Source organism: Simochromis diagramma, unplaced genomic scaffold (assembly GCF_900408965.1).
Source record: "Simochromis diagramma unplaced genomic scaffold, fSimDia1.1 OVJJ01000402.1, whole genome shotgun sequence".
In the NCBI taxonomy this organism is placed as follows: domain Eukaryota; kingdom Metazoa; phylum Chordata; class Actinopteri; order Cichliformes; family Cichlidae; genus Simochromis; species Simochromis diagramma.
In genome coordinates, this window is record NW_024386972.1 from 6,644,780 (window position 1) to 6,672,776 (window position 27,997).

The 27,997-nt window shown below is 41.1% G+C and overlaps 1 protein-coding gene across 1 annotated transcript; it reads right to left on the reverse strand.

Annotated features, from left to right (window-relative positions):
• Window positions 1–11,311: 11,311 nt before the first annotated feature.
• trim8b (tripartite motif containing 8b) lies at window positions 11,312–27,390 on the reverse strand. The gene is made up of 6 exons (XM_040039399.1): window positions 27,378–27,390; window positions 22,726–24,077; window positions 14,171–14,266; window positions 13,798–14,063; window positions 13,576–13,691; window positions 11,312–13,455 (listed from the first exon to the last, which is right to left on the reverse strand). The coding sequence occupies exons 2-6, from the start codon at window positions 23,329–23,331 to the stop codon at window positions 12,755–12,757; spliced, it is 1,785 nt and encodes a 594-aa protein (XP_039895333.1). The 5' UTR covers window positions 23,332–24,077; window positions 27,378–27,390; the 3' UTR covers window positions 11,312–12,754.
• Between the last annotated feature and the right edge of the window lie 607 nt (window positions 27,391–27,997).

Here is a 27,997-nt window from a genome sequence, read left to right on the forward strand (position 1 = left end):
GAAGGTATTTTCAAACTCTTTGCTTAATATATAACAGCTGATGTGCAGTAGAAAAGCAATTTGCAAGGCCCAACTTGAAAAACATCAAACTTAAAGTTGTTTTCTGTTAAATAGGAATTTAAGATGAATGCAATGTGAAACATTGATGTAATCATTAACATAAAATCATAAATGTTGCACTTGCATAGGTGTACAAGGTCAAACTGTGAAGGATAATATAACATTAAAAATCTGACACATCCACCAACCTGTTTGAAAATCAGTGAACTTGTCTGTAATTATGATTACAGCTAAAAAAAAAAAAAATCTTAACCTGTTTAAAATTAAGGGTAAGGTTTAGGTTTATTTTTAACTCCTTTATGTGCACGTTTCACCTAGTGCACACAGCACAAACAAGTGGAAATGTTATAACTGATGTACTCAAGAGCTAAGATGCATGTGTAAAGGAACTGATCTGAAAGCTAACACCTTCTAGTTTTAGAAACCATGCTTGTTTAGCATGCAGCTAAAATGCACCCTCACCCACATAGAGCTCTGCCTGTGACCTAATGAATGATAAAGCTACAGTAGTTCAACCTATGACATGGAAAAAACATGTGTGTGTGTTTCCAAAATATCTACAGTTGTGGTAAGAAATTTTTATGCACTCATGAATGTCATGGTAATTTTAGGCGTTGAGTGATTTCTTTGAACTGCTCTTTTTACAGAATGGAATGACTGTACGCCATACACCTTTAATGATTCTAAAAGCAAAAATTGGGTTCATAAGTTTGAATCGACTCTCTTCCGCTTATCCAGTTCAGGGTCAACAACCTTCAGGCATAATTCCAGCTGGATATTTGACCGCTCTTCTTTGCAGAGTTGGTGGAATTGGTTGGCTTCCTGGTACACCCCCGGCTTAAGCATAAATTTTCAATAGGGTTGAGGATCAGGGCTTTGCAAAATCCCTACCAGAAGCATACTATTAGCTTGCTTCATCCAATTCCAAACCACTTTTGATATGTGTTTGGGATCATTGTCCTGTTGGAACACAATTGTGTTTGACATTTGAACCATCTAAGCTGCTGATTTGACCTGAAGTTAAAAAAATGTAATCTTCCAAACACTGTGGCCAAATAGCTCAATCTTTGTGTCTGACCATAAAACTTTTGTCCAGAAGCCATTTGGCTTGTCCAAGTAGGCAGCTGAAATTTCACTCACGCATGTCAATTTTGGAACAGGAGCTTCTTTATTGGTCAGCACCCTCTCAGTGCATGGTAGTATATGGTCGTTTCACTGTGGACACTGACACTGGGGTTCCAGTGAGTGTTGAAAAATAAATAACTTTTATGCTACCAAAGAGGAAACTGACTGTTATAGTCAGTCGTGATCACTAGTAGGAAGTGAATAGAAGCTTCAGCACCTTATTAAAATATTTAAATCAGTATATGTATATATTTGAGCTTGTATTTGATGCTGTGTAAATAAATTCAACCTTGTTATCTAAATTGGGGTTTTTAAAGGCATTAAATATGCATTCTGTATAATCATTCCAACCTGGAAAAAGAACAGTTCAAAGAAATAATTAAAACCTCAAAATTACCATGACATCATGCTCATGATGAGCGTATGCAAATACTGACCACAACTGAATGTTCTTTTCCGAGATGCTACAGGCTCAGCTTGTCCTAAAATGCAGAATGACAGCTGTAAGATACCATCGTGATACATCTGGAAAATTACTTCCACTGCTGACTTGTACAAATGACTTATAAATGTCTAATCATTTATAAGTCATCACTGATGATGCATGCCTGTGTTACTCCAGGTACTACTGGTGAAAACCAGACAATACTGCCTGGAGAGGATCAATGGCTTCCTGTGTTACAAAATATTGTGTCACAAAATCATGTCGTTCTTGTGAATATGTATTACAATATAACAGTTGCAGTGTCAAATCAAATCCTGACAGGTTGTCAGGTTTCAGGCAGGTGGTGCTGCATCCACCGGTCTGGGTAAGTGCCTGATGTCCTGGGGCTGCGCTTGAGGAACCGTTGAATCTTCTCCCCCGAGCTGTAGTGACAAATATCAGGAAACAAATACACCTCATCCACCCACAAAGGCCCCTGTTTAACTTGAGAGCACTTAACTGTTACAGACGTGAGCGATAAACAGTTGTATGACACTGCAGTCTTTCACCTCCACCCAGTAGTTTTAATATAACTACGCAAAACTATTTAACCTTCAAATGACTAAGTTGTATAATTGGAAAAAAATGTTTCATGTCATGAATTCTAATTCTACTTTTACATAACTTTTTATAAGAACTGGCAAATTGGTGTGTTGAGAATGATAGAAAGTTGTATGTATGTATGTTTTTTTTAAACATTTGTTGTCATAAGTTTTGGTAGTGACAACTTTTTGATTGCTACAACTTTCAGATATTTCAGTGATCTCAATATTTGAAGAGTTTCAGGAGTATATCTGCCAAAGTAAATCACACGCCCACAAACATGATGTGTGCTTAGGTGTTGTTTGAAACAAACCTTGTATCAGGTCGATGACTGAGTTTTAAATAATGAACAGGAAATAAACTGAGGCCCAGAGCTATGGAAGCTTGTTTCCACAAGTTAAAATATCTTTAATTTTTTTTGAAAGCCAGACCTAAGTTGAAATTTTGAGTTATTACCTCAAGATTTTGACTTACTGACTGAAACTTCTACGCAAGTCAAAAATGTTAAGATAACTAAACTAGAATTTTGACTTATGGATATATTTATCTTTTTTCTTTTGTAAGCAGCAGAAACAACTGTACAACGAATGCAATCTATTTGACTATTACCAAGTTATGCTACATTTCAGAGATAGTTTTCTTGCTTTTGTTTAGTTTCCACTGGTTTTTGCTGTTATAATAAGATATCTTTTTATCAGAAAAGGGATTTAGAACAGGTATTACCACACAACCACAATACTTTGTTTGGCAGCTCACTGACAGTCATGCAGACATCTCAAGTCTCAGTAGACAAAGCCTCATCAGACTGAAACTACAGCAGACATTTCCTGTTTACTTTTATTTTATTTTAGTTATTGTTTCAGTTTTTTATGCCTTGCAGCAAAAGTTTTGTTTTGTTTTGTTTTTTAATTTTTTTTTATTTCTGTTAACTAAAATTTTTCCACTCATAATTTTATTTTATTTTTTCTAGTTTGGTTTTAGTTAACCATGGCAACATTGCTCGGTTACCCTAACCCTCTTTGATTTTACATAGAAAACCCATGAATGGCTCATATTTTCTGCTTAAGTGAAGACAATCACTGACTGCAGGAACCTTAACTACAGCACTGAGTCCACTTACTATATAACTGATTACTCCCAACCCTGAGTCATTTCATTTTAAAGCTTAGAGAAGCAGCATGTGTTTGTTATTACTCAACCCCGAAGTACACTCAGATCCTTAATACTGACCCAGAAGAAGATATTTGGAGGTATTACATGTCTAAGAGTGTGTTCCGGGTGCAGAAACAGTGTGCTATGTGTTTTACTTTATGCATAGCTTTGTATGTAACTGATTCAGAGGGCCTTGGAGGCCTGAAAACAGCCTCTTCTTGTCTTACAAAGATTCTCATTGTTCAGTCTTCCTCTCTGCTCACACAGACAGAATGTGCAAGTGTTGTTCCTCATTTCTGGCGCTTAAACGCCCAGTTGCATTTAAATCTAACAAAGCACTGCGGAAAATGTGATACGCCGCGGGAGTCACATTTAGAAATATGAAGGCGTTGGGGGAAACAGTCTGGGAAAATATCTTTTTGCTCTTTGGTGAAGAGTTGGAGATGAGTTGGTCGCACAAAGACTGAAAACGCTGAAACAGCTAGCATGGCCTGACTAATTCACCTGCTCAGGCTTGTTAATTTGCACAAAGTGCTGCTTTAAGGGGGTTTGAGTGCTGGAGATTTTTTGCTGGGACCAGTTGTCAGGCAGCTGTGAACACAGACTGGTCCCGGCAAACTGAATTACTGGTATCGAATAAATAAACCTGATGGAATGTAATTTAGTGAGCATGCCAGGTGTTCCCAGTGTTTATGAAACCTTTCTGTGGCACTGTTAAACTAATATACATAGTGCTATCAGTATTTTAATCTACTACTTCTTTAGCTGGCACAAAAATGGTTTTGGTGTCTACGGTGAGTGTCTTTGAGTCTTTGAATGTTGTGAATTACAGATGCACCTGATTAAGCAAGCCAGTTAGCAACTACACATTATCATATCCAGTATACAAGATGGCAGTGTGCTTCCTGATATGAAAACCAAAGTTAAGAGTCTATGTGTCTAAGTCTGTTGGTTCAATTGCTGATTTTTGAGCACGACTAATAAATGATGGTACTTTTAGAGGCAGAAAGGCTAATGTAAGTCAACCACAAGTTATTAGCTATGAGGATCCTGGATATTGTTATTCAGATCTTGGCCAGTTACAAAACACTAAGATGGTGACAGCAAAAATGCTCAAGTCAAGGCTTCCTAACAGGAGTTTAAATTAAAGTAGGTATGCCCATCCTTTATACTTTCTAGCATCCAACCAAAGACAAGACTTTTAAAGTTTAGCACCTTTACAGCCGCTGGTTTTTCTGAAGCCAGAAGTTGCCTTAACATCCATTTGGGATGTTTTTGCATTTTAGGGTGACCAAGTAAATAAGGCCCAGTCATGCAGGCCTAATGACCAATCAACCACCTGTCAAGTAGGAATAATGAGTATTCCCCAACAAACTGTGGGGAATACTCACTGTTGCTGGAGGTTGGTGGAAAAATGATTATTAACAACTGGAACTATGGATGAGACCTGGCAGACTCCAAGTCAGTTATCCAGGTGGGTAAGTTATTAAATAATTGTTATGTAAGGAAAATGATCCACAGGAGCCAAAACCACTTTTAAAGTTAACCATTTTTTATGGGGAAGATTGACTCCACTTAGCAGCCAACCACAAGCATCACCTAGGGGAAGTGCAGTTTTTGCCACTTAAGCTGCATATGTCTATGGACCACCTTCCTACCTAAAAATGGTGTCAGGGACCAAGCAGTAAAGCACAGAGGACACGTCGCATTCAAAAAGGTAGGTTTTTATTGATCTAAAAATATGAAAATGACAAACAAATCCAAAACTTATACAGGCAGACCAATAAAAGAGGTCAATTCAATAAACTCAACTCCAAACAACAACTAAGAAAACGAGACATCAGGGAACTTAAATACTGGCTTAGCTAAACAATATGACACACCAGGGGAAGACAAAATGGCTGCCATATAGCAAACTAACACAAAACAATGAAACAAACTCCAAACACCCCCCGGGCAATGAAACATGTGGTTCAGTCCAATGAGGCTCTCAGCACTACTTTAGATCCCTCAGCCCTTAGCCACACCTTTTGCAACCAGGAAGGAGAAGCCATGTGCCCCGGGTAACTCAAGCAAAGGAAGATGTATTAATACAACATTAAAACATGTTTTGTAACGTGTGATGGAAAAATAAACCAATATAATTTAATAATGAAAAAATATATTGGACAATGAGTAAAATATATTTTAAGGACTGACTGCAAAGTGAAGTAAACTAGTGGTGAGGTGTGGCTTGCCATCACATGTGGTCACGCCTAATTAAAAAATATCAAATTTAAGGCTCAAAAACATCCAAAAACAAATTTAATTCTACTTTTTCTATGGTTTGTATGACAAGTTTTGTTGCCTTTGCCCTGTTAAACATTGATTCATAAGCGCTGCAGATTTACTGCACATCCACTGTAGGCAGCATTTTTTAAACACCCACAAACAAAGTCAAATAACTGACAAATGAGAGAAATTTCCTTTTAATCACTATAAAAATAGAACACACAGACAGAAAAAAATAAACAGAGGAGTTTCAATATCAGCAAGCTAAGAGCTTAAATAGTAGGTTTTGGTAGCTGGTTGTTTTGCATTATTTTAAACTCAACAAATCTGTGTGTATAAATGATAAGTTTTATCAAGATTCCTTTTATAATAATTACATTTTTTAAGCTCTAAAGTGACCATAGAAACATGAAATCAATAATACTTAAATGACAAATATATCAAAGAGTCTGCTTTCTTTTAATGCCATATTTTTAGAGTTATATCTGTCTTTTATGTGTCTGTTGAAGCTTCAAATGAGAGTACAAAAAGTTCTGTGGCTGTTTTATTGGTGAATAAAAAACCCTGCTGTGTGTGGTGGTAATTCTAAAGTGGCTCACAGTGTATGCATGTGTGTGTGTGTGTGTCATAGATGCATATCTGAGAGGTAGGCGACCGGATTCTTCTTGTTTCTCCTTGTGGATCAAGCAGCTGTTCGGCAGCTGTGTGCGCAAGTGTGAGAAAATGTGTGTCAGGAGAGAAAGAGGGGAGTGTTTGCTAATGTGTGTGTGTGTCAGCAAGAGAGAAAGACTGAAAAGCAGCGCTGTAATTTATGCTGCACCTCCGACCCCACAGCTCTTGGCTGCCTGTCTCTGCTGAGGTTTGCTGACGTGAGAAAAAGAAGCAGCACATCAGACCTCTGCTTAAGCTTGAAAGGGAGAAGAAGTGGGAGGAAGACGAGGGTGGAGCAAGAAGCAATGTGATTTAAAATGTTTGTTTTTACGTGTATGTTAACCGCTGACTGCTGCTGGAGGGAAAGAAATGGCATTCAGACATTGAAACTGACATATAATGAGTAAATATCTCATAAAACTGTGAAGAGAGTTCAAAATGTAGGTTTATTCTTTACCTTGGAAGCTGTAGTTGACAAAACAACCTCAACGTGATGTTGATTTTGTAGCTTTAGTTGTTTTATGAATAAGAATGGTGCCACTCATACACAGTAGCATGGCATGGGGTAAACTTTTGAGGAAGCCAACAGGACCTGCAGGCACCTTGTTGCAACTGATGCAAGACTTTACAGCTCACAGCTCTCTCATAATGAATAAAAAGAAACCTTCATTTCTAACGTAGTCGGGGCATGTTTAAATTTTCACTTTCACATCATTAAGTACCTGTAGGCTACATATTTAAATTGCTTGATAAACAAAAATGCTGTCAGTAGTTCCTTGGTGTTTCAAACTTGGTCACATATTCAGTTCTCATCACAACGGACTGAAAGCAGAACCAAGTGGTTAACGACCACGATCTTACCAGGTAACTTGCACCTTATGTCCACTGTTCTCATTTTCTGTTTGGAAACATTGCAATAAAACTACTCCTTCTGTGAACTGACACATGCAGTTACAGTCAGTCATGTAAAGTTCAAATATGCAATTCAGTCACATTAAAAATGAATGTGCAGTCGTGGTCATGATGTTTCCATGACACTCGTACTGTACGGGATTTCTTTGAGCTTTTCTTTGTCTTGTACAGGATACATAATGACTTTTTAAAATAAGAATTGTGTGCACATTTGAATTTATTTTGGATTTTCTCTAATCCACAAAGAGTCAAAAGTGTGCATACAGGTTCAAATATAGACACCTCCACTAACATTTAATTTCCTTTAGCAGGCTGCACCTGGACCAGACACTTTTGGTAGCTACTGACAGCCTTCAGGCATACTCGTGATTGGACGTCTGACAGTTCTTGGCAGATATAAGTTGGTTTCCTGGCCGGACTTTAAGTGTAATTAACAAATTTGTAATAGAGTTGAGGTGAGGGCTGTATTTGAGACAAATGTCCTGCTGTTGACACCCAATTGTGTCCAAGTTTCAAGTGTCTAGCTGTTCATTTCAGGTGGAGCTGAAGACTTTGGTAGTTCTCCTTCATTACTCCATCCACCTTGTGCAATTTACGAGTAACCCTGGCAGTAAAACAGCCCCAGAGCACGAGGCTACCACCACCATGCTTGACAGTTTGAAAAACCTCATCTTAAATCCTCAAAACATTGTGGACAAATAGCTCAAAGAGAACTTCCCAACTGTAAATCTGAAGTTCTCTTTCTTAAATCTACCTCGGCTTTTTGGACTTTCCCATTGTTCTAACAATCCAACAAGTTCTGTCAAATAAATTCTTTTTTGTGCTTTTAAACTGCCCATGACACTGTCAAGTTAAAAGAAATTAGAGAACTTTTAGCTCTTATTAGATTTAAATGTATGTATATATTTGAGCCTATATGTATGTGGATTAGAGAAATTCTGAATAAATCCAAACTTGTGCACCCAATTTTTGTTTCTTTAATGTAGTTAAAGATGTATGCATTTTAATCATTCTACCCTGGAAAATAGAAGAGTTCAAAGAAATCATTAAAAGACCAAAATTACCATGGCATTCATGCTCCTGATTGAGTGTATGTAAACTTCTGACCACTACTGCAGCTTAGCACAGAGCCTAGAAGAAAGAAGCATTTAGTCCAGAACAACAAAATCAGCCAAAACCAGCACCTCTGCAGATGTCTCATTCGTAAACTCTACATAAAAGATCATTGTAGCTGCCACAACAACACCCAGAGGTTTAAACTAGCCTGTAGCTTTTTATTTTATACGTTACAGTCCTGCGGAGTTATCAGTTAATGCTGTTGCGAGTTCGCTAGCAGCAACGTAGATCTGTAACTGCCTGTGATATAATTTGATGCCAGAATTAATATAAAGTGTGGCCAGTTGCTGGATTAACATTGAAAACATGTAAAGTAGTGAAACTAAACTACCCTTTGTTTACGGTCTATATGCTAAGCAAAGATAACTTTATTGATGGAAGTGTCCTCATCTAGGAAATTATTAGCGTCAGTCTACTCCTGTGAGTAACTTTCAATCGAATCATGTGATCTTCATAACTGAAATATTCAAAATTTTCTTTCCTTCTTTCCGCTCTGCACTCACTGTTTTTCTAAGACACAGGTGGATCATCTCTGCTGTGTGAATGGGATTGAGGCTCAAAGTGCTGGTAGGGGAAAGCAGTAATGCAACAGTTTAATCGGGCTGAGGGGAACGCACACATGCACTCACTCAAAGACACACACACTCTCTCTGCATCTCTGTCTCGCGCGTCTAGTCATCTCAAGACTTGTTTTCTCCATCCTGTTTTCTCTCTGCAGGCCTCCACCCACACATAGTCATGAGCCGTTTTGTACTCAGTGGACACAGAGATAGTTGTTAAGTTCTGTTTAAATGGGTTTTTCCTTTACTGACACGTCCATTAAGACAGATAAGTACACTAATAGATTATATATAAAACCGATACAAGGCGGACTGATTAGGTTTTTTTGGGGGGAGGTCTGTTGGAGCAGAGATTGTGTAATGTTAAGGGTATAGGTGGGAGGATGTCAGTTTGTTTTAAGGTTGAATGGTTGAGTATGCAGATGACTGTTTAGGGGTAGCTGTGTTTGCAAAACTGCACACAATGCCAGTGGAAAATTTTATGAGAAATACAATCCACAAAATAGAAAAACCATCAAAGAATTCGTGCTTCCAATAAGCATTGTCTTTATAAGGTCATCTATTTTGCTGCTCTTTTAGGCTATACAGTCAATTTGAACTTCTTTGTACTTGACAACAGACTTTGGTTGACTTAAGATTTTCATATTTGTTTAGGTCACATGTAACATGGCTTGAAATATTCTTTAACTCGGGGCCCAAAACCCAGAGTTGGCTCTCTGAAAGAAATATTTGGCACCATGAGTCAATGTGGTATTTCACATCTAATGGTGTCGAAGAACTGTTACGCAACGCTGATGACACGGACACCTTTTCTCACACACAACAGTGGAAACCCAGATCTATGACTCAGCCTAATTTTTAAATAATTTAAATAAATAAATCAAAGCAAAGTGTAAATAAAATAAGTATCCACCACATCTGGAAAACTTTGGGTCCTCTTCTGAACTACGCTGTAAACTGGACCCTTAATTAAAGTAGTACAAACTTAAATATGGCAGCCCTTTAGTGCTATGAAATTGCCCCCCACGATTTTTAAAAGGATGAAGGCGTTAGTCTCGGGAAAGCTCAGCTAAAGCTAGTGTGTGATTTTACTGTGTACCAGAGAGGAAGATGAAAAACTATGCAAAGACCCAGACCGTTGTGCAAATTTTGAAAGTGGTCTTGAGGAAAGGCTCCCTGAGCTTTCAGAATTTTTCTTTGTACCTTACCATTTTCAGAAAAAATGCTTTTTGTTTGTTAAGCTACCTAACACTTAGCAAAGTTGACACAGAAACTAAGAAATGCATTTGCACCTTCATCAACTGCTCAATGAAGCCTTGTCAGAAATGGTGTCAGTGGAAGGGTGGCTGTCAAGAAGCCATTCTTAAGGAAGGGAAACAGACTGAAGTGTGTCAAATTACACAAGAACTGAAAAGCAAAAGGTCTTCAATGTGTACGGAAGAGTTCAGGAGAGAGGTCCTACAGTAAAATACAGTGAAGGCACTGTCCTGGTTTGGAGCTGCATGTCAACCAGTGGTGTTCGAGATCTTGTAAAAATTAATGGCAGTATGAAGTCAGATTTTTATCCAACATGCAATATCAACTGGAAAGCATCTGATTAGCAACAGCTTCATTTTTCAGCATCACAATGATCCCAAATACAATGCTAGGCTAGGATAGAAGGCCATACAACGGAACAAAATCAGTCATGGATTGACCTCCCCGGACGTCAACATTACTGAAACAGTGCGGGATCATTTTGACAGAGTGCGTAACACAAGCAGCCAACATCCAAGGAAGAGCTTTGAATGCCCTTCAAGAAGCCTAGAGAACGATTCCTGATGGATATTTAAATGACAAGAAAGCTGCCTAAGAGAGTTCAAACTATGTCGAAGAATAAAGGTGGTCAGACCAAATATTGTCTGGATATTAAAACAGACTGTTTTTGTTTCATATACTGTATTTCTATGTATCTAAGTATGAACTTTAAATAAATAGATCCAAACATTTTCCCAGCCAAAATAAATATTATATATATTTAATTGCAGGTGCTAACAATTTCTTGCAAGTTTAGTAAACCCTGGGCAGGTGAATCATTTGCTATATTAATCTCGCTTTAGCTAGCTGTTAGTATAGAAAAACGTCCTAACTGCCTCTACAAGTGTACAAAAGCACTTTCACGACAGTTTTGTTGAATTTTTATATCGGCCAGATTGAAAATAAGAGTTTTTAAATAAACTAATGCATAAATTTGTTACCTGTTTACATCTCTAGTTGGAGTAAACAAGCTGCTGCTATGTATGGACATGACGGGGAAGTGGAAACGTATTTGAATACTAACACACAGCTGTTTTTTGTCTTTTTATGGGATTTATTTACAGTAACAAAAATATAGAATATCACCAACCTTATCCTTTAAACATGAGATGTTTCGCACATACACAGTTGACAGCAGAGACTGGTTTAAACTTGTTTATTTGGATCCTTTCTCCAAATCACGTCTGTAATTTTTCCATTTCACAAAATATTTACAAAAAAAGATACTTTTAGGTTTTTTTTTTCCTCTCTCTTTATCGTGGCTGTTGTAACAGCTACTTTTAAGGATGATGAACCATTGCTTACATCTTGCAGTCCAGTCTTTTAGAAAAAGTTCATGAAAAAAAAAAAGAAGTTCCTCCCACCCTTCGTTTCTTTCGTACACTCATTTTAAAACAGCATACAGTTTCTTTTCCCCCATTGTTCTTCTTCTGAGTGCTTTTAGAAAAACAAACAAACAAAAAACTAAACCTCTTCCTTGCATGCTTTCAGCTGCAAACAGGAAGCCAAGAGCTTGTGTGCTTATTGAGAGGAAGTGACATCTTTGCCCTGCAGGAAGTACAATTACAGCATCATCAGATCGTCCAGATGCCTGATTAGTTTGGTCTCCCCAGCCTTGCCCTTTTCTCTAAAATAGTAGAGTCTCTGTAGGCAAGCGTTAAACGTACAAGTGTACCAAATAACACAAAGTCATTCATCACTAAATGGAAACAGTCTGTAATATTTTCTGTCCTGTGGCAGCAGGAAGGGAGTGCTAAGGATGCGGGCCGAATTCTCAAAAATGCAGAGGGCTGGGGTCAGCCGGCCCTTTAGACGCTGCTCTATTGTCCCTCTGTGGGTCAGCATCTGTAGTCCAGGCATAGCAAGGCGTCCACAAGTGCATTGTGGGTGTTCCATGGAAGAGCTTTTTGTGTTCAAGCTGTACGATCCATCCCTGAACTCAGCAAAGAAAGGAAGAAGTGCCATGACAATAAAAATAAAACGGACACGCAGGGACCGCAGTCCCTTTTTAAAGGATCTATCAAACAAAGTCAGCTATGTGGAGAAAAATATGTTTGCTAATAACATAAGGCAATTGACCTCAGTACAACTGGAGGGGTGATTATATCAGAGAAACATGAGCTGAACGTGGAAAGCTCAACACTGCACGGTATAATCTCTTTTCCCTTTAGCCTCAGTGAGAAGCCTTGAAGAAGCATGAGAAGATTCTCTACTAAAAGTTAATTTCCTACCAATCCATCTCCTACTCTATAAATAAAAAAAGATGCATCTCCTCGTCTCCTCTTCAGGCTTCTCTTCCTTGTTTCTGTGTAAAATGCTGAGCTGAGTTTCACCAGCCTGTTTATGCATTTTACGTATAATACACTACATGAAAACACGGACCAAAATTAAAGAAAGGAAGAAAATAAAAACAAAGAGATCAACCCTGCCCCCGAATGTGTGTGTGCGTATGTGTGTAGATATAAACAATTATTTTAATATGTGTATAGTATAATCGTATTGTGTTTATTCCCGTTAGTAAGTCGGTAAAGGTGTGCTATTTTGGTGCCTGTCTCTATATCTGTGTGTGTGTGTGTTTGCTCTGTTAACTGGTGACGTAGTGCTTTGTAGAGGGCTGCCCATACAGCCCGTAGAAATCTGCATGTCTGTGTGTCTGTGAGGCGTCTATCCAGTCCCTCACTGCCAAGCCCTGCATGGACGGACCTCCGGAAGCCAGGCCAGGAGGAGGGGGGTAGTCCTGGGCACTGACCCAGGGAAAAGAGCCCGAGCGTGGGTACGGAGGGTGGCTGCGGTGGCCTGACACAGAGGGCACTCCAGAGCAGTAGCAGTTATCCATCGTGCACACCAGAATCTTGCGACCGCCATACTGAGGGAGCACTGCCTGCTGGGAGGAGTGCGAGGAACTGCTGCCTCCAGGAGGGAAGTGAGAGGAGCCGAATACAGAGCCTGAATGGTGATTAGTTAACGAGCCACTCCCGCTTCCCGTCCCGCCGCTCTCGCTGATGTGAGGCGGGCCACAGGGTCCGAGAGCCTGCTGATTGGTGGACTGGCCTTCTCCAGAGGCAGAGCTGGACCCCAGGTAGGGCTGTTTGGCTAACGACGAGGAAGAAGATGAGGAAGAGGAGGACGAGTCTTTGAAACCCGGTGCGGCATTTTTTCCGCCGTTCCCATTTCCCTCTGGGAAAGCAGTGGAATGTTTCCGTTTCTCTGCACCAGAGCCAGAGCTCTGACCGCTGGGATAGGCGGGAACAGACTGCAGGAAGGTCGAGGGAGGGGTGAGGGGAGCTACGAGACGAGAGAGAGAAAGTGCGAAATGAGAAGAGGTAAGTGGTAATTAAAAGAAAAACACTTCCATGACGGTCGTGCCCTGCATTAAAAGCTAACAGGTGTATTTCATTTTCTCACCTTCAAGTGTTCTTTTCAAGCTCTTCTCTCTTTTTGAGATCTCAGAAAGGAAAAGTTTAGAGTTGAGATTCCCAACTTTGTAAGGAGGGAGACTGCTGCCCACACATGCCTGAGATCTGCAACAAGTGCGAGGAGACGGGGTTCATGATAAGGTGTTTGCTTGGAAACATCTCCAAAATAATTCAATAAATAAAAATCATTGTATGAAGACCGTTTGCTCACCTGTCTGTGAGGATTTTAACAGGCTTGGTGTTTTTCATGAAGCTCAGCTCCTCTGCCTTCCCGAAGGCAGTCTGGATGGAGCTCAGCAGCTTCTGGGCCTCGTGGCGCTGCTCCCCGAGAGCTAAAACCTGGGCTGCGTTCTCCTGACAAAACCGAGCCTGAGCCCGATCCAGAGCCTCCAGTGTCCGACCGAGATCCTCCTCCAGGAGCTGGTGCATCCGCTGGTACTGCAGGCGCACCTCCTCTTTCAGCTCACATACCCTGTCCTGTAAAATAAACACACACACACACACACACCAATCAAAATTTCCTAAAGATTTTATAGAGCCATAAAAGAGAAAACGCGCCCACGGAGTGACGTGCAAAAACATACCTCCACCACACACTTGTCTGAGTCGAGTTTGCAAAGCTGTTCCTCAATCTCCTGCACTCGCTCCTCCACGCGTTCTTGCTGTCTTAACAGGTTTTGCTGTGAGGTGAGAAGGACAGAAAATAAATAAAGAACGCCTTGTGGCCTTGGAAACTTGTGACCTCGGTCAGCTACTAGCATCCCCTCCCCAAGCCTGAGATATTAGGATCCGGGAGTGGGCTAATTTAGTCTCCATCGAACACACAATCCCTGTGGGGGAGGAAGGAGGGGGATGCAGTCATAGCAACCAGCAGCTATTTTGTGTTTGCATTAGCGAGTGAAGACTAATGTTGGGGGAGCCGGGGGCAGCGAGCAGAGATAGATAAATGGGCAGAAAAAGCTCCGGCAGCTTCGCTCTCCCCTTGGTGCAACTCCTCTTCCTCTATTCTGCCTTTTCTTTCTAAAAGACACACACTCAAACAGAGGAGGCTGCTCTGCGAGCTATGGCAATGTTGTGGCAACAGCGTCTGTTTTTTCTGGGATGATGATGATGAAGATGATGGCATGTGAAGAAATAAAGGCCGAGCTGAGTTTTATCCGGCTCAGCTTGTGGCCAAAATTTACAGAAAAGAAGGAATAAATGGCTCCGTGCGAGACCAACAATCCTTTGCATAAATTTTGGATAGCGGGAATGCCATTGACACAGATTTGATGATCCCTTCGTGTTGCTAATATTTAATGGGAAATATAAATAACCCTCACTCAACATTTAATGGAGCGTATTGATAAGATGGCGCTGACATGGCTACAGCCCTTTTTGCTTCTTGGTCAGGTGTGCTAAGTGCCGGTTTCAGCTACATGCCAACATGCTCGCAATGACAATGCTAGAATAGTTATCCTATGCAGGTGTATTGTTTGGCAAGTCGATCATTTAGTGAACTGTGTGACCAGGGGGGCACAGGTTTGTGAAATTCAGGGCTGACACCTGTGTTTAAAAGAGCAATTTGACCGACATTTTTCTGTTCTTGTTTTGAATAGTCATTTTCTGTCTGAGAAAATAAAAGTACTGCTAGTGTTTAAGCTTTTCACCACACCATCTCTGAATAAAAATAAATACATGGCATTAATGTTGGTAAATGTTGTCCTGCTTACTGGCGATAGTTCACGATGCATTTGTGCATGCAACTTTTACTCATTAGTGTTAAAAATGTGTAAGTAAAATCAAATGAATTTCAATAGTAGAATTTTTTTTAAGTCTATAAATTATTCATAAATAGGTTAAATCTTGCCCAAGGTGGTTCAACCTAGTAAGAGAATAAAGCCAAAGATTTCCCCCAAATAACCACCAAAATTTGCAAATACTCATATTTAAGGAGGATTAACCAGCAAATTTTCACTTTTGGCTCCATAGTGTAGTGGTTGACACGTTGCCCTTACATATTAAAGATCCCCAATTTGAAACCATAATTTTAGGGCACAGGTGTCAAACTCTAGGCCTTGAGGGCCACTGTCCTGCTTGTTTTCCAACTAGCCTGCCCTTGTAGCTTCTTATTGGCAAAAGCACACCTGATCCAGGTAATCAGCAGCAGGTAGGGCAGGGATATCTCAAAAACAAGCAGGATACTGGCCCTCGAGGACTGGAGTTTGACACCCCTGCCTTAGGGGGTCATAAGCTAGTGCTTTTCTAGTCCTGATCCCAAACCTCTGATTAATGGGAGGATTGTGTTGGGAAGGGCATCCAGTGTAAAACTGTACTAAAATAAAAACAGATTCATTTGCAGTAGCATTTTATGAATAAAAGAAAAATCAGAAATAAAAGAGCAGATGAAAAAAGTTTAATGATTTAACAATGAATGTGGCATCCGCCAGTTGTAAAATTTTAGCCCAAGATGTTCAACATATAAATTTTGAACATACGATGTTTGAAATTTTGAACAGTTTAGTTTTGCTGATGCCATTGTTTTTCTTTTTTTTTGTTTATTATGTAAAAAAAAAAAAAAATCTTCCTTTATCACATCTAACATCACAGTGCAAAGAGTCTTATTAAGAGTTTATCATGTTATCGCTTAGATTAGCATAAAACCGATGTAAAACAACAAAAAAACATCAGATTGTGAAATCAGTAAACGAAATACTATTGGATGATATGGGCTTAAGCTGATAGATCTGTGCATCTCCAAAAGCCATCCACCCATTTTCTTCCGCTTATCTGGGGCTGGGTCGTGGGGGCAGCAGCCTAAGCAGAGAATCCCAGACCACCCTCCTCCTCCAGCTTGTCCTGGGGAACACCAAGCCATTCCCAGGCCAGCCGAGAGATATAATCTCTCTAGTGTGTCCCTGGTCTGCCCCGGGGCCTCCTCCCAGTGGGACATGCCCGGAACACCTCGGATCCTCGTCAGATTTTCTTTTTTGTGTTTTTAAATGTATGTGTTGTTTAATGTGTGGATATGCTGCAAATCAATTTCCCATTGGGGACAATAAAGGTACCTTTGACCAGACAGCCAAATCACCTCAACTAGGTCCTTTCGATGTGGCTAGTGGCTCTACTAAGAGCCCTTACGGGATGGCTGAACTTCTTACCCCATCTCTATGAGACAGGCCAGGCACTTTTCGGCGACCATAGGTGCGGGTAGGGGTACAGATTGACCAGTAGATCAGGAGCTTCGCTTTTACACTCAGCTCTTCCTTCACCGCGACGGACTGGCACAGCATTCACACGACTCATGCCACAGCAGCAATCCGTCTGTCGCGCTCTTGCTCACGTAACTAACGAACAATACCCCGAGATACTTGAACGCCTCCACTTAGGGCAGAAATGGAGTGGGTACTGCACCCTTTATCAGCTGAGGACCGTGGCCTCAGACTTTGAGGAGCTGATTCTCAGTCCAGCTGCTTCACACTCAGCTGCAAACTGCTCCAGTGTGAGTTAGAGGCCACCACTGGATGAAGCCAACAGAACCACGTCATCTGCAAAAAGCAGAGATAAGATTCTGAGACCACCCAATTGGACACATGTAGACTGGTTGGGCAAACTCTCATGCACCCTGAAGTATTCTCGAGAGGGTAAAGAGGTGGTCCACTGTTCCGTGATCGGTACGAAAACTGCATTGTTCCACCTTTATCTGACGTTTGACTTTCTGACAAACTCTACTTTCCAGCACACTGGTATAGACTTTACCAGGGAGGCTGAGGAGTGTGATCCCCCTATATTTGGAGCACACCCTCTATTGCCCCTTCATCAAGATGGGAACCACCATCTCCAGTCTGCCAATTCAGACGCACTAACCCTGATTGCCACGCAATATTGTAGAAGCGTGTCAACCAAGATAACCCTACAACATCCAGAGCCATCAGGAACTCGGGGCAAACCTCATCCATCCCATGGGCCCTGTTTAACTGCCTCAGTGACTCCACCCCCTTGTCCCCAGACTCTTCTTCCTCTACGGAAGATCTGGCAGTGGGATAAGGCCCTCAAAGTATTCCCTCCACTGCCCGACAATCCATTTTTTTCAAAGCCCAAGCCATGTGTTGAGGTGACCCTGACTATAGCTAGCCAATACCTCTCAACCTCACGCACTAGCTCAGGCTCCTTCCCCATCAGACAGGTGACATTCCATGTCCCAATCGCTAGACTCGGTAGCTGGGATCAGTCCACCAGGGTCTCTGCCCCTTGGCTGCCACCCTGCACACATTGCACCCCATAAGCTAACATTTTTTAATTAGTACTAAATTTAGCAGTGTAATCAAATAATGATACCAATGGACGTCAGTAACACACTAAATGAGTCTGTGTTACGTTGTCCTTCAAATTCTCCTACCATCAAGAGTTGAGCAACTAACCCTGGCTCAGGGGTAAATCTTAGGCCTCTGGAGGTTCTTATATATCTGATATCATGATGTGTAGCAATGGGCTATGCATCTAGAACCTGTTACACATCACTTAAAATTCATTGGAAGAACAAGTCATGGATATGCATAAAAAGTGTATTATGCACTGTGCCGTGCAACCACTGGGCAACAGCCTAAAGTAACCCATTTTCAGCATATATACCCCCCCCCTTCCCCCCCGGCTTTATTCTTTATTACTTTGTAACTTTTTTCAGTGGGATTAACATTATCACTTTGCTTTTTTTTGTCTACCAACTTACTATGACACAATCTCTAAACCTAAAAAAATAATAAAATAAAATTTGAATAACTGGGAAATGACATCTGTAGACATAATCTCATTTTCTGATAGGCTCATCAGACAACAATTTGGGATGATAGTGCTTAGCTCATACATTTGTGAGTGCCATCCATGAATAAATAAGCAAATATATGTTTAATATAAGACTGGTTAATAAAAAAAATGCTTTGAGGTACAGCATAAAGAGAGAAATAACAAATACAACCAAATTGGGGACGGGACTAGGATAAAAGCATGTCTAAAGAGACTTTAAGGTATTAAATGATCACCAAATGAATGACATTCAACCTAAAATGTGTATGCACCCACGGATTAGCAAACCTCATGGTGGTCACCATAATGCTTAGGATTCATCCTCTGGTGAGCATGAATAACTTTCAGTATTCAACAGTCAGACAGCCTTAATTAAAGGATGAGTCTGTCATTAGCTTGGCATGCCATTAATCATTTGTTTTTCCTCAGGCTGAAGGTTTATTCACATACAACCACCACAATCATCATCGTCACTGCGCAGTCATTCTAGCCAACAGCAGCTGCTTTTATCATTAGTGATCAGCTGCTGTAGAGGCTGATAGGAATGAAAACCTGCATACTCCTGGGCCTCAGCAGCACATGGTTGGGAATTGCTGCCCTAGATATCTCTCTCTCCCTCTCTCACACACACACACACACACACACACACTCACACACAGTTGGCATGGTTAGATCCAGGACGGTGACCTGGTTGTGCTGACTGATTGAGTTAGGCTCTGAGCAGAAGCCAGAGGGGGGAAAACAGGGTCGAAGAAGCTGAGGCTTTGCAGAGAACCTCTCAGGGAGGAAGGGAGGGAGGAAACAGGGGGTATTGAAGAGGGGAGGGGGCTTTTTAGTTGTCATTTCACCACAGTGTCTTTTCCATCAGAACCACCAGAGCAGGAGAACGGGGCCAGAGGGAAGGTCGGTCCTCACCGGGAGTGACTGGTGGATGGTGTTAGGGAGGTGAATTTGTTGGAGGGGGACTGACAGAGGTGAAGAGCAGGGTGGGGCCTGTAGGGTTGTGTGTATGTGTGAAAGGGAGGGGTGGTTCCTCTCTGCAAGCCTTAAATCACATTCAACATGGAGGATCTGCTAGTAGTTAATACATGTAGACAAATATCTAAAATATTTATGGACTGGGGCTGTGAATGAGCTCAGTGACATTAGATTTTTTTTTTCCTGTTTGCATCATCTTAAAAACATGGTCAACCACCCAGAAGAGATACAATTTACCTCGTGGTCTATTTATTCAGAGACAGCTTCTGCTCTTTTATTTCATAAAATATAAATTTTTAATGAGGTTAAAGTCTGGTTGATGCTGTATTTTTAAAGCGGCTAGTGAGACATTTTACAGTGTAACAAGAAGAGAGTTTGTAATTGACTTCTAACCTAGTGCAGCATTTTTTTTACTGTAGGGTTTTTTCCGGGCTCAGAACTGTTCATTTATAGTAAGGGCCAAGACATTTCTGACCGTTTATATAATAAAGATGTGCAATTATATTTGATTAAATTAAATGTGGTCAACAGAAAGTTGGCAGGAAAAATAATTTTCTGACTATACTGGAGATCTTTTTGTTTAGATCTGGCTAAAATGTGTTTGAGGGCCCAAAAAACATGAGCACAAGACCAGTTTCGGCAGGCCTTACAATCAAACTCAGCCCCAATCCTGGCAGATCAGCTAATCTAAATGCCAGCCCACATCAGCTGATATCCTTTACACATCCAGGTGGTAAATCTCATATAAGACGCTCTATTAAAGCTGCTTTAGCCCTGCATCTGCAAGCCGCTTTGCAACCCTTCTTCACCCCAGCTCCTTCATATATTTAGTATCATATCTGTTACTGAAGGTCTTGCTTGAATGCAAACCTTCCAAAAAACCTTCTACAATTATAGGAGCCAACAAGCAGTGGGTGTCGGGAGCCCTGTACTTGTAAATGCCAAGGCAGGTGAATGGCTGAGCCATCTCTTGTGAATTCAAAGACTTAAACTGGTTTTCCCTGTAGTTCTGGACTGTTGGCTAAGGAAAATAAAGCATATGAAGCCACCACCATGTGGGTATTTTCACCTTATCTGTATATTTTACACTCCATGCAATTTGTAGATTAATGGACTGACAATCTATTAACCCATTATTAGTGAAGCTATTTCTAAATAGAGTATCACACCTGTGGGACCACTGACAAATTAGCATCTACTTGGTTCATTTACAGCTAGCAGTAGTACGACTAAAAAAAAAAAAAAAAAAGTGTGAAACAAACCTGAAACGTTAGGTTACCGTTTTCCTTTGTTTTACTACAGCTTGGAGAGTAAACAGCAAATATTTGCAGACCACTCTGTGCTCCATGGAAACTATGGACTAATGGGGCAATCTGCTTGCAGGACCCTCTTTGTTACCTAATTCGCCTAAAAACTACCACCAACCAACTGGCAACCAGTTGGGGAACAAACCTCATATGGTTGCCTTTGGTTTGCTGACCGGTCTCTAGACCAGTGTGACTGAGGCCTTAGAGATTCATGTGTGATGGGTTATTCACTTGTGTATTTTATGCTGCACATCCATGAATTTGTCTAAAGCCCATCTAAACCACAGATCTTGTTTCTCGTCGGTAACCCATGCTAACCCTTTTCATCATCCAACATCATGTAATGAGCGCCATGTTTTGTGTCGCTGCCCAGAAACCTTGGATGTAAATTGGCTTGTAGCTAAATCTGGTACAAAGCATCTTTTCTCTTATAGGATTAATGTTTTTGTGCATGGTCCCACGAATGAAACTAAACAGAATGCTTGTGTGTTTTTTTCTTAACCTGTAAGACGTTTCCTTCTTCACATATTCAGGTCACTGACACAGATTAAAGGTCAATAAACATCAGGCCACAATAGTGTATTTTACTAAAAATACAAATATGACAGATTTTAACAGTACAGCTTCTAAATTTAGCCCACCTGAGAGTCATTTGTGCGCTACAGGTGACTGATTTACTATACGTAAAGCTGAGTCATAGCATTACCAGCAGGAAAAATGCCCAACCATAACATGGTTGCCACCTAAACAGGGTGTTGGGTGAACTAAATGAGTCAGATGGAATTGGTTTTCACTCTGACTGGACGCGCCTGTCAACCACCCCTTCAAAAGAAAGAACAGAGGCTAGGAAACGCGCCCAGCCTCCGCTAGAACGAGCTGCAGTAAGCACCAACCCCTCAGGAAAGGAAGAGGTTAATAAAAAACCCCAAGTAGACCGCAGAATCAAGTGACGAATCACTTTAATCCCCCTTCCCCTCGTCTCTACTCCCACCCCTGCCGCACACAACTGGCGATCCCTGAGCTCGGATGCACCTGTGCTGGGGAGATAAGGCCCTCTGAGGGCCCCTCATTGTTCCACTCTCGACCACATTGTTTGTCATTCCAGCAGATGAGAACGGAGGCTGGAATGGATCACCACTGAAAAAATGCGAGATAGACCTGAAACACTTGAAATGCAACCATTTCTTAAAATGGGAAAGTGTTCTGTTATTGAAGACGGGATTGTGTAACGAGGTAAACAATCAACAACTTATTGTGGCAGCAGAAATCTCCACTTTAGGTCTTAAATGTGGCACGGGAAGGCATTAAATATGCTCTTTGTTCTGCTGATGTTTGCTTGAAAGCTACAAAGTGGATGAAAAATGAGCTTGCAGGATGGTGTGATGCTGCTATAAAAGCCAGCACTTATTGATCTCTGATGAGCAGAGAGCAGTAAGTAGGGCTGAAACTATTGATTATTTTTTTGATTAATTGTTGTAGTCTATCAGCAAAATGTAGAAAATATTCGACAGACGATCCAATGTGACACCACTGATTTTTAAAAAAAAAAATCATAGTTAAATACAGAAATCTGCAGATTTTACTAGCAAAAGTGCTTTTTTCCAGTAATTTTTGACCCCAAAATATATTCTAGCTTTATAATGTCCACTTAGTATAAATTAACCTATTACCATTTCTTCAAAGTCTTACAGCATTTATGAACTAAAATACTAAAAATTAGTTGCTTTTATCATTACTCACAACAAAACAAATAAACAAACAAAAAAAAAAATTGTCAACTGAAGGAATCGGGGCTGTTATAAAGCAATTATTATTCATTTCTATGTTTACAATCATCTAGGTCTGGCCACAGGAAGCCACTGGAGATGGCAGAAAGAGCTGCATATGACTCTGAAGCCACAGGTTCAATACTCCTACTGGTTTCCTTTTAAATATCTTATCAACCAATCTGAGTAACGTACGAGACGTCAGTAGTTTTCTTTCCCCTGTTCTTATTCGAGTCACTTGAGCACATATAAGAAATGGAAAAAACAAGTGTTTAAAGTAAGCACACTGTATTTGTTTTCCCTTACTCTGATGTCATTGCGTCGCAGCTCCACATCAGTGACGGCGTGGCCGTGGCTGGGATGGCAACGGGCGAAGCAGCAGTACTGACACACAGCCGTCTGCTCGGCCTCGCAGTGGTACAGCCTGTACTCGTCGTGCTGGGGGCAGGTCCAGGCCTTCACCGCCTCCGCCTCCACCAACAGGTGCCCGAGGGCTGAGCACGGCTGCTGCAGGTGTGTCTGGACGTGTGACTGGCAGCACGGGGCGTTGCAGCGCAGGCAGACCTTCACGGCGGGGAGTGGAGGACCCCGGCGGCAGAGAATGCACTGCAGTGTCGGTGTGGTGGCCTTCTCCACGCTCAGGGCGTTGTACTTCTCAACTATGTTGGATAGTTTGTGGTTCTTCTCCAGGCTGGGCTTCTGGGTGTAAGCATGATTGCACTCGGGGCAGCGAGCCAGCGAGGAGTCTTTGGCCCAGGCCTCGCTGATGCAGCCCCGGCAGAAGTTGTGCTTGCAGGGCAGCTGGATGGGATCTGAGAACACGTGTAGGCAGATGGGGCAGATAAGCTCCTCCTCAAAACAGTTCCTCCATGTCTCAGCCATGTCAGAGGCCATCATGGTGCAGGCAGGCATACACTGGTTTCCACTCCTTTCAGACCTCTGTCTCTCTCACAGGAAACCTGACACTCTCAAACTGAGTCTCGCGAAAAAAACAGAAAGAAGATAAAACCAGACCCAATGCCGCCCCTGAAAGATCAGTCTGTGTAGGCCGACCTTTGTGACCAAATTAGAGGAGTCTCCCTGACAGATGACGAGTATTGCTTATTACTGCAGCATGAAGGCAAAATTCCAGAAACCTGACCAGAGAAGGCTTCAGGCAAAAATGACAACACCTTGGTGATTTCAACACATGCAACAGGGGCTGACGTTATGCAGATTACAGTAAACGGTGCTTTCCTTTCCCCTAAATCACACACACACTCACACATACACACAAGCACTGGGCCTGCCTTCACTTCACAGCTTCTGTGTGTGTCTGTTTAAAGGCCTGCTGCAGGAAGCCAACAGCCTGTCTGCTACAGGTAAACCACGAAATGCAAACAAGGCACAGAGAATTAAGATCTACACAATTACCTGTACGACGAGGGAGAGACTCAATCTCTGTGTAGCACGGGAATAGACACTTGATCCTTTTCTGCCCTTACCTTCACAGCTCTCTTCCACTTAAACGCCGGATTATGACTGACTGTGGACAATTCAGACCAACAAACCATGCATGAAAACATGAAAAGCACGAGAAAGGACTGCTGGAGCCCACACCCTGATTACTATTCCCACACAGAAAGCTTTACAGAGAGAGAGAGAGAGAGAGAAAATAGCTGAACCTGTTTTATCGGGATCTCAAGGACGCTTGATTTCCTCTATAATCACAACGCAGCGCAATGCTTTTGTCCGCTGAATCATAAATAAGTATCCGAGTAGCCTCTACCAGCAATTTAATTATACATACAACCAGCGATGGTTTGGCAGTAGGCAGAAAAAGCTGTTTCAAAGGTCAGATGGAAAAACACAGGTACCTCCAGCCCTTCAATTTGACATAAAAGCGACATTTCCATTTGATGAATAACGCCTGCTATGTGGCACAGCTCGCATATCTGAACACAAGGCCGCAGCTTTTCTACCAGTTTTCAGTCGACAACAAAGGCCTTATAATCTCATTAAAAAGGAAATCATACCCGGGCCATCACATCGAGGCTGTTTACTGCATAGTTAATCGTTTTAATAGTCGAGTCCAGCTCTTGCGCACAAAACAAAGGGGTTTTTAGGATCCGCAGGAATGTTGGGCTGCTGTTGCAGAGCCAGAAACATCTATCAAATATCTCCTCACACAAAGATTACTAGTTCTCAGCTGTGGAGCCCTTCATTTTATTTTATTTTACTTTGGTTTGTACCATTTCCCCCCCTACAGCCTTCAGCCAACAACATATTTATGTACTTCCTTATCTCGATTAAATCGCGTAAATTACCTCAGACGTCACCTCACCATTTTCTACCATAGCACAGGTACAGATAAACACTACATCCACTCCGCTTTCACACGAGGACAGTCGCTGCTAATATAACCTATGGTCATTATTTTTAGAAGCAGCCATATTTATATATTTAACTAAAAAAAATTACAAAAAAAATTACAAAAATATACCCTCCTGATCTTAAAGGGGACGTCGCGTTTCTGTCCTTGTTAGGGCTAGCTGTCATCAGCCATCTTGCAAATCCTCATTTAAAAAAAGAAAGAAAAAAAGTAGATATCCGCTGTGGAAACGCTGTAGGCTGTTTCACCAAAGCTGCTTTTCGATAGCTGTCCTACACAGACTCATCAACGCCACAGTCCCCTTTTCAGTAAAGAAAAATACGCATTTTCTCGGTATTGTACGTCCGAAGGAGCCGTCTGGCAGGAGTAATTTTCGTGGCTTGATGTGTCCCGTATGAGTCGACTCCGGGTTTCATAAAAATCCAACACGGTTGTGAATAATAATTTGTGTTTTCTGCCCCCCTCCTGCTCCTCCTTTCTTTCTCTGTCTCTATCGGCCAGGGTTTAGAGAGAGGAGGAATGCAGGCGAGCTGAACTGAAGCAAAGTCAAGATAGCCATTACCTCGGGCAGCTTCCGGTGGTGATTTTCAAACTAAAAACAAGTTTCAGTGTAGTCGAAAATCACCACTAGGACCTTTTTCCTCGAAATTCTACCCTGGCCATTTTGGCATATTGGCCCTAATCCTCTTCTGCATTTTGAGAATAAAGTCTAACTTTCGATCTAAAAGTCAAAATATTATTTTCAGGATAAAGTCTAAATAACATTCTGAGGATGAAGTCGAAATGTAAAGATTAAAGTTATATTTTCAACACTAATAACTGCCATGGCTGGTAGATGAGTTAGTCAAATGATTTGATCAGCCATCTTATTGTGTCTAATAGAACATCTATTTTCCACCAAAGCGTAACTTTTGGGATCCTTGCATCTATCCACTGCCAGTCATTTTATTTTATTTTTTAAGTACACATGTTTTTAAGTAGATTTTATTTAGTTTTTTGGGTTCTATAGCATAAATTTGGTCATTTAATTTGGTCCACTATGGAAAATAACTTGATCTTTATTTTCAGAAGAAGATCTTTTTTCTTCAGTCTGAAGAAGAAGAACAGAATGATTCTTTATTGACAATTACTGAACATAGATTAAGTCAATTCAGTAAACCAATAAACCCATAATAGCTTCGTGCTACCAGGTATTTTTTTTTAGTTTTTGGTACCAGGCTGCAAACGTGCTCTTTTAACACTGTTTGGTTGGGCATTTTAATATTGGAGTTTGGGGACTGACTGACTTTTGGAACCAGCCTCAAGTGACCATTAGATGAACTGCAGAGTTTTTATCATTTCTTTGTTGGTTTCATTTTTTAGCCATGGGTGATTTTTTTTTCGCTCTTTAAGCTCCTTGATGTTTATTTTGAAACCTCCTCGCACAGGCTTCCGTTCTGTTACATGCGCTCTCTGGCTGACCTGACGCATTTTCAATCCCCTTCTACTCTCCCTTCCTCCCGCTACTCAACCCGCTCCCCTCCATCCCTCCCTCCTTCCGGATCAACGCTACGGCCATCACGTGACCTGTCACTGAAGTGTGTCACGTTTTAACCGGGAGGAGATGAGGGACGAGCCGGGGAGGAAGGGCCGGGGATCGTACATACTAAAGGGCTTACAGCATTTGTTAAAGGCCTGGACTCTCTATTACCCGCTTGTGTGTGTGTGATTTATTCCTCACAGAGTAAAGGGACATTTAGGCGGAAACGGGATTTAAATAGTGATTTGTTCACTTTATTAATAAGTAACATGTGAGTATAATAGTAACAGTCTATAGTCAGTAAATGAAGGTTGCAATATTTGCCTGATGTTAAGTCCTGCTTTTAAAAATTTGAGTAAGGGTAGCTACAGAGGTATGCTCAGCATATATTCATATGTTCATGAATAAGAAGTAGGCTAAAAGTCTATTTATAGGATTAACGCTGGAACAATTAGTGACTAATAAGTTACAGTAATCTGGTTTTAGTACTATAGTCATTTTTAAAGAAAAGAATACCATCTTCTCCAGAGTGAATTTTACTCTTGTTGGTTCTGTTTATGTTCGAACGTTTGATATCATTAAAACCGCTTCGCTTTAAATATATCAAAGCGTTCAAAGGCGCCCTCTTGTGCTCGGGAAGATTACAGCACTCTTTTCATTACTTTGTAAGTAAGTATATAAAATGTATTTAAATAGCACCTTTTAAGAAAAGCAAGCAAACAAATACAAAATATAATATAAGTGTTAAAACAACAACATTATCCACTAGTTTAAAAGCAAGCCTATACTAAAAACTCTTTAAAAGTTTCAATAGCCACAGATCTCATATGCAATGGTAGTAGATTTCATAGTTTAGAAGTTGTAAATTCAAATCTACAGTCTGACCAAAACACTGGCAGGTTTTGATTAACCTGCGGATGCAAAGAACATAATAATCCATCCATCTATCCGTTCTCTTCCACTTATCCTTGTCAGGGTTGTCGGGGGACTGGAGCCTATTCCAGCTATTATAGAGCGAGAGGCGGGGTACACCCTGGACAGGTTGCCAGTCATTTGCTGGCCTAACACAGAGAGACAGACAACCATTCACACTCATGTTCACACCGAAGGGCAATTTATCAGTTAACCTAACCCCTCTAATTTCATGTCTTTGGGCTGTGGGAGGAAGCTGGAGTACTTGCAGAGAACCCGCACAAATACAGGACGTACAAACTCTACACAGAAAGGCCCCGGCCAGATGGTGCAGCATAACGTTGCTGTGAGGCAACAGTACTAACTACTGCACCACTGTGTGCTGCCAAGGACTTAATAATGACGCCTTAAAAAATATGTAATTACATGTCAGCAACTCAGTGCATTTAAGCACAGAGACATAGTCAAGATAACCTGCAAACTGAGCAACAAACTGAAGAAGAAAAGTGATTTTAGTGACTTTCAATGTGACATTCTTCTTGGTGCCAGATGGGCTGCTCTGAGTATTTCAGAAACTGCTGATCTGCTGGGATTTTCCCACTCAACTAACTCTAGGGTTTATAGAGAGCAGTCTAAAAAAAAGAAAATATCCAGTCTGTGGCAGTTCTGTAGGCTTGGTGATGCTAGAGGTCAGATGAGGATGACCAGATTCAGATTGCTTCAAGCTGATAGGAAGGCAACAGTAACTCAGACAACTGAACGTTACAACCAAAGTA